The 7,933-nt window shown below is 31.0% G+C and overlaps 1 protein-coding gene across 1 annotated transcript in view; it reads right to left on the bottom strand.

Annotated features, from left to right (window-relative positions):
* Nucleotides 1-3,495: 3,495 nt before the first annotated feature.
* LOC136986766 (uncharacterized) overlaps nt 3,496-7,933 on the bottom strand; it is a 69,468-nt gene continuing 65,030 nt past the window's right edge. The window contains exon 14 of the mRNA XM_067284365.1: nt 3,496-6,182. Within this exon, the coding sequence (XP_067140466.1) occupies nt 4,486-6,182 (1,697 nt within the window). The 3' untranslated portion in view covers nt 3,496-4,485. The remainder of the gene's footprint in view (nt 6,183-7,933) is intronic.

Below are 7,933 nucleotides of genomic sequence, written 5' to 3'. Positions count from 1 at the left end.
TGTGATTTATCTAGTTACTAGAACAATGCATTTTCTATGAATAGGCCTACATCTGATTATTGAAGCATCCAATATGTTTATACATATGCTTCCTATTGATATATCGGATATATAGCATGATATTGTAACTTTCAACCAGGTGGTATCTGCTTTATCCAGAGAAGCACTAGAATGAGACATTGTTGATACAGAGAATGAGTTGTTTACAATCATGTTTTATTAAGTAGTACATTTAGTTTTGCATTTTGGCTTCTGTTTGCACATCTGTGTTTCTTTTCGAACTTTTTCGAAACAGCTAAGTCAGCAACACTTTCATTATTATGCTATTTCAAAACTAATTAACAAAGTAACAGAGAGGCAAAGTAGTCTGTCCTCTCATTAGTGTCCATTACAAAGTGATTCATCATAATATGAGCATTTATTTATTGTGACATGGTCACAATCCTGGCTGCAATTTTTAATTTATTTAATTTAAAATATATGCTCTCCACTTCAAATTAGTGGTTTGCCCCTGTACATCATACTTTTCCTTTAACAATACAGTTGTGCTGGTCATCTATTAACTGCTTTCAGGGGAAGTTTTGAAATGAAATACAGTAAGACCCCGCTAAACGCGGGAAATGCGTTCCTAGACGACAAAGCGCTAAGCGAAATGGCGTTAAACGAGACCATTTTAACACAGAGTAAATAGGGATAGGGGAACACGCGACCAAAAAATAAGCAAGTTTTACTATAATTTTAAGTTATTTTTATATAAATTTTTGCATAATAATATATGTTAAATAACATAAACGTGCACACAGAAATGTAAAGTTAATTATTTGCAACAAAGGTCCTGGCTCTTCTGAAATTCTCGTTTTTTGCGATGAAGTCGTGTAGTTTGGTCACTTTTTTTTTTTCCTTAAGCAAATGTTGTTAGCAGAAAATCGCATCCAAAACGCCTCATTTTGCTTTGGCACTCCTATCAAAATCTGGATCATGCTGCACAATTTTATCAACGATTTCGGTTATAGTTACCAAACTTTTACTAAGGGAAACTGTAGAGAAATTTTTTGGGTTCTTCATCTTCAGAATCTCTATTTTCCAGTTCTACACAAATTCCTTGTTCTGCCAATGCTTGAAGGTCGTTGTTGGTAAGGTTCTTACCAGAAACCTGCAGTAACTCCCCAATATCCTGCTCGTCTACATCTCCTGTATTGATTAAGTTGACAATTTTGTCAACCTAATGATGCAACGATAGGCTCTTCTCGTTGAGAATTCTTGGATACCTTCAGCCATTCTTCGGGCTTCTTCCACACTCCGTTCATGCATTTTCCGTCCATACAGTTAATTCTTGCCAAGCGAAGTCAATATATTTCTTATGGCATCTATTGTTGTTATATTTTTTTCCAAAATTGCACAAAACGAACATAGATTTAAGAGAAGTATAGTGCTACAACGAATTGCCACCTTTTGCTGATTGGTTCGTGTTTGGGAATAATTGTACTATATACGAATGAATGAAATACTGCGTTAATTTGAATCTGTAAATTTTGAGCGTTTTTTAGGCATCAAGCAGACCGTGTTATATTGAATCAGCGTTAAGCGGAGTCTTACTGTAATGTGACTCCTGGTTTGCATCAGAAGTTCGTATATAGTTAATCGAGACCTCCTGCACCTAAGGTTTCCATATTGGTCTCGGAGTTCATCTAACTAACTGTTCTCAAGATTAAGGAAAGACAGTCAGACAGATGACAGATGACAGTGGGAATTTATAGCTCTACAATTTTTTCAACTTGCAGCCCAAAAAGAATTACATTATTAGTGATATACAAAATCTAAATTACTTCATAATCCTTCAGTTTGACTTTCATACAATGTACACACTTTTCTATATCAAGTAAGTATGACTAAGAAAGGTTAGAAAGTCTTTCTTTAATACCTGTATTAAGTATTTCAATACTGTGTCAACTTCAGTTTCTGGTCTCCAAATCTAATGGTGTACTTTTACAAGTCCAGTGTAACAACTAACATGTGTGGAGTACAAGACATGCTGCATAAAAAATAGGTGCAAATCTATGCTAAAGTCAAGAAGTTCCTGTAATCAAATAAGACACTTCTTGTATTTATGTAGATAAGCTTCTATTCTACCACTACCTATAACTGAACAACTTTACAAACACCTTCTTTGTCTGCACATTTTTAATGTACACATGCATAATGATGTGGCAACTCCTTCCTTTTCCAACCTTGGAAGATAAACTCATCAAGGGAGAAAACATTATTTGCAGTTTTCTTCATTTTTATGCATACCAATGGTATAAAAATGACAGTATTTTACCTATATATATATAAAATTATATGTCCTGACTGACCGAGTGATTGATTCATCATCGCCCAGAGCAAACCTCTGAACCTAGAGGTTTAGGGTACACAGTTAGGGTGTCATGAAAATTCACACTAAGAAGGAATTTTTAGAAATTCCCCCCACGAGGAGATGGGGAGAGAGGGAGAGGATTAAGGCTTAACCTGAGGAATTGCTTCTACTGTACTATTTTAGATGCGATTTTCTGTTTTTAACTGCGTTTTAGTAGGGCACACCATAAGAGTGCACACTAAGAAGGGATTTTTGGAAATTCCCCGCAGGGGGAGAGAAAGAAGATTAAGGCTTAATAAGTCTTAGCCCCAAAAGACAGTACTACAAACATGGTTTACAAAGAGGTACTGGGGTAACAAACTCTATTTAGATTAGAAATGTACTAAAAACTTTTTCTTCAAAAAATGCCTTTGGAAAATGGGGTACAGTACATCTTATATGTTGGCAAATACTGTACTTGGTTATTGCAGGCAACTGTTCATTGTACAATAACAAATTTAAAATTCTAATCGTATGTCTTTGTTGAATTCATAGACAGCTGTTTAACGACTGAAAATATTTAAGTAAATATATAATATTATCTGATCCCGACAGTTTGACTCATAACACAGGGTAAAGTTCCCTGCATTTTCATTTATCGTGTAATTATATAAATATTCATAAAATATAATAAATAAATATTAGAATAAATTATATTAGATTAAAAAAAGCTTTTGTAACGATGCACCATATCATAGAATAATTCCAACACATTTATTATAACTGAATAAAGACAACAGAAATTTGCACTTTATTTACTTATATTCATTCTACAGGAACACATATTTGTGCAATATTTTTCTGTATATATTCAGTAAATTAAATTCTATAATTATGAGCATCACAAATATTGAAGGATTTAAGTTAAGATCTATAAGTGTTACATTAAATTTTCCCAATCTTAAAATGATCTGTTATGATTTATTATTGAATAATTTTGAGATTTGAAGCATTTTTTTTCCTTAACTTTAGATTGTCTCTAATATAATTAAAAAACAAATATAATTATGTAAAAAAATAGAACTATAATTTCATAAAGGAACAAAATACTTTTTGGCAAAATAATTTAAACATGTGTGTATATGTATATATATATATATATATATATATATATATATATATATATATGTACACATAAATATAATTCTTAAGTATATATTGTTACAAATTAATCAAACTTAAATACATAGCTGTCCAAATAAAACTTTTATACAATTAAAAATAAATTCAACTGTCCGTCAAGCATCTGTCGTCGACATCTGTCGGGAAATTTAAAATCATTCAAAGAAACAAAAGAAACTATCGAATACTTACATATATATACAGTTCGGCGATGCATATATATGCGTTACATAGCTGCTAACGTTTGACTTCATTTTCCCAGAATTAAACTGGACGGACTTTTATCAGAATATTTTAAATTCCAAGCAGCATATTTTCATTGCACTTTACACTATAATTTGGACTATTATTCAAGTTTTTAAACGAAACTCAAATGGCCAAAACCAAAGTTTAACAATTAGATTTAATGTTAGCATTTGAAAAAAGGGAGTTTCTTTACATTCTTTTGAATTCCAGTTCAGTCTATCAAATAATACAATTTTCAAATAATTTAGTTTGAAAAGAACAATAATATTATCTGATTAAAAATGGCACACAAATATTAACAAGTTTTGGAGACAAACATCAAACTTTTTTTGTTGTTTCAAGTGTAGATTTTGATAAAATTCCGACATAGGGTTTTCATGTTAATTATTCTACAAAAATGATAAAATCACTTCAAATTTTCTTAATTTAAATATTCAATATAATTTTTTTTTCTTTATGAAGAACAATTATTAAGTTTTACTTTTTTTTTTCCACACTAATTTACAAAGTATTTTATAATCATTGAATATTTATCACAAGTTATAGTATAACTTCCAAGAAAATGCTATAACTTTGCTCAATGAGGTTGAAATGTTTATCTATAACTACCTGGTTCAACAATAACTTGACTAGGAGTTTTTCAAAAAATATGGCAATTGGCTAAAGTGACAATTCACTTTCTATTCAACTGATAAATTGTCATTTATTGAAAGCAAAGTACTTTAAACGTTTTTCCATATAGCTGCATTGTTATTTTCACTGCGGAATTCTTCCGACGTGCTATTTCTATCCAACACGACGTTGCCGTTCCGTTCAAATTTGTCGTTACAATCTTGCAAATTATCCACGTTGTCCGAATCACTGATGACGATTGTCGGTATTGGTATCGTACACTTAGCTGCCGTGGATTCGGTAATGACTTTTTCTTCGAAAACGTTGTCGATATTTTCCGCATTTATATTGTCGTTTGCCACGTTATCTGCATGTGAAAACTGTAGAAACGTCTGGTGAAAATCCCAAGAAGCATCTTTGCTTTTAAAATTGTCTTGAACTAAACTCGGAGAGTACGTGGGGCTGAATTCACCACTAGACGAAATTGCAGAGTCTTGTTCGGAAATATCCTCGGTAGACTTCGACGATGACGAGGCTTCGGTAATATTTTGCTGCGAAGTCTGAAATTCGTTTTCACCAAAAACAGAAAATGCAAAATCTTTAAATTCCGCATCCAACTGCGCTTCTTCTGTTTTATAACAATCGTAACAACCAACTGAATTATGTTTATGGATACAATTGTGATCGAATTGCATAAAATCCAAATTTTCAGCATTCTCTGAATGAGTAAAATTATTACTGTCATTATTGGATGATTTTAACAGAATTTTATTTTCAGAATTGCAGCACATTTTATTAGATTCCAAATACTGTGTTGAAAAAATATCTGCATTATTATTTGATAATGAATCAAATTTATATTCTGTCTCCGGTACAAAATCTGTACATTTGTATTTATCCTCGTATAATGTCGGAAATGCTTCGACATTTGTTTCTTTGGTTAAATTATCAGATTCGTTTTGATTGCCATTTGCAGCATCTAATAACAGATTGTTATTTTCAATCTTATCACCATTAATTTGACTATTTTTAATAAATTCTATTTTTATGCTATCGTCCTCAATTTCTCCATTATTGTTATGTTCAAAAATTAAATTATGATCGTTTGCAGCTTCGTTCATTAGATACACATTCGAAAATGGCACGTCTTCATTCTCTTTTTCATAAGTATTTGTTACATTATTTTTCTTTAAATAATTATTTGCGGGATTAATGGCAAATTCTAATTTGTCGATTTCGAAATCATCTTCGATACTTTTTGCAACTTTATTATAATTACTTGATACATTGACGGCTTCATTTATTGCTGATAAACCGTTGGCTTCTGTAAAAGAATTTGCCTGAATTTTTTCAAATTCATTTGTGTCATTAATTTCATTATTTGCATCCATATTATAAGTTATATCTGTTGCAATTGTGTTTTGCCGAACTTGATTTTCGGATAAATCATCTACCGAAGATACTGCATATTTTGAACTTGAATTATTTTTATTCTTATTTGTACCATCTTCGATAACTAAACACAAACTGGGCTTATCATACTCTAATCCTGATTCTTCAGTAAATTTCGAGTTTGTTATTTCTAATGCATTGTCTTCGACTTCTAAAATTTCAAAGGAGCACGCGTTCATGTTTTTATCGTCGTCCGATGCCGTCGAAATTATATCAGATAAGTCGGTAAAGTGCGGAAACGTCTCTAATACTTCTTCGCACACTTCGTCAGGAACGCTGCCTACGGGAGATGAGCAAGGATCTTCGATCACTTTCGTTTCGAGATTATTTTTAATCAAATTATTTTTTGTTGTTCCTGAAATTTTAAATAATTTATTTTAAATAAAATTTTTAAACTAAATAATATATATTTGTTTAACAAAATTCTATGAAATTATAGACCATACAAGAAGAATAATTAATTTATTATAAATGATAAAAATATTTTAAAAATAGACTTAACAAACCAGTTTTATTAAACATTTCTTAAATGAAGGTAAATTTAAGTTTTAAATGTTAAAATTTCTGTAAATACTGAAGTTTTAATGTTAAAGATTACAAAAAAAATAATAAAAATCATAAAATTTTCTATTTATAAAAACATTTTCCTTACTTAAAACATAAATGTATTAAATCTATTTTATTAATTTTAAAGTAAATTGTCATTTGGGAACAGCATGATGCTTCCTCAACATCCTGCTACTCGCCAAGAAAAGTATTTAATGACGATAGTTTTAACTGTCTTGAAGCTAACATTTCAAAAATTCTTTAACAATAAGTCTTCAACTTACACAGTTAATTCATTCAAGGCTTGACACAAGTCAATATACAATACTTTTAACAAATATATTCATTTCAAAAGCTAATTAAAGCTAAACAGTTCATGCTTATGAAAAAAACTTTGAAAAAATAAAAATTTTATCATTTATTATGTATGATGAAAGTGGCACTTAATAGATGGCATTATTAATTGTAAGTACGAAGTCTTAATAAAATGCTACCATTATAAATTATTGTAATTATGCTAATTATTATCTGAGAACATTGTAATGTATGTGCACATTAAAATACTGTCCAAGTTTCACATTTGCCTATTACAATTTCTCGACATGTGCACCTTGTGTCACATGACACACATCTGATCAATACTTAAATTCTTCATATACTTGCTATGGCATATCTGTCATCATTCCTCCCAAATTAGTCACAATTCTATACCTCCTGTGGATTATTCATTCCTGTTATACACAATGACAGCATCACACAACAAGTGATTCTGACTTTGCATATAACAGAACGCAAAATGCTTTATCTATTGCAAAGTTGTCATTTTCATTTATGGCGTTTCCTGTAGGTAGTAGACAACAAAATAATTAAATGCAGACATGAGGCAAAACTTGGAGTGTTACTCTATCGATGGGGTATGTCACATACTTCTCAGACAATATTAATTAACACAAATTAATCAATCTATTTTAAATTAACACACATTAAATTGGTAACATTCATTTTGAAAGACCCTGTATTGTATATATAATGCATCTATAAATCCATGTAACTCCAAGACTTATTGTATTTAATTACTTTAACACATTATAATCTATCAGTGATATTCATTAAAAAATATGAGGGTAATCCCAAAAGTAAGGTCTCTTAATTTTTTAAATACAAAGAAACGTTTATACAAAAATAAAGTTCATATCACTTTAAAGCTTGAACATTTATCTATTTTTCTACATAATCACCATTTCGATCGATGCATTTTTGTATGCCCACGTCGTACCAGTTTGCCGCCACGTCGTGTTAAACTGACTGAAATTCATTGCCAATTGATGGAAGTGTGTGGCGAGTCGTGCATAGATGTCAAAAACATCTTCAAGTGGTATAGGGAGTTTGCAGCCGATCGTACCGAAATTCACGAAGAAGAAAGAAGCGGGAGACCGTCAATTTCCAAAGAGACAGTCGCAAAGGTTGAGCAAACCATGTGTGAAGATCAGCGAATCACTCTGGATGATCTCTGCATTTTAGTTATTGGGCTTTCCCCAAGCACAATTCATAGGATTTTAA

The sequence above is a fragment of the Centruroides vittatus genome, unplaced genomic scaffold, assembly GCF_030686945.1.
Source record: "Centruroides vittatus isolate TY-2023 unplaced genomic scaffold, ASM3068694v2 scaffold_1172, whole genome shotgun sequence".
Lineage (NCBI taxonomy): Eukaryota > Metazoa > Arthropoda > Arachnida > Scorpiones > Buthidae > Centruroides > Centruroides vittatus.
Note: the sequence above shows the minus strand (reverse complement) of the source record. Positions and strands in the feature narration are given on the sequence as shown.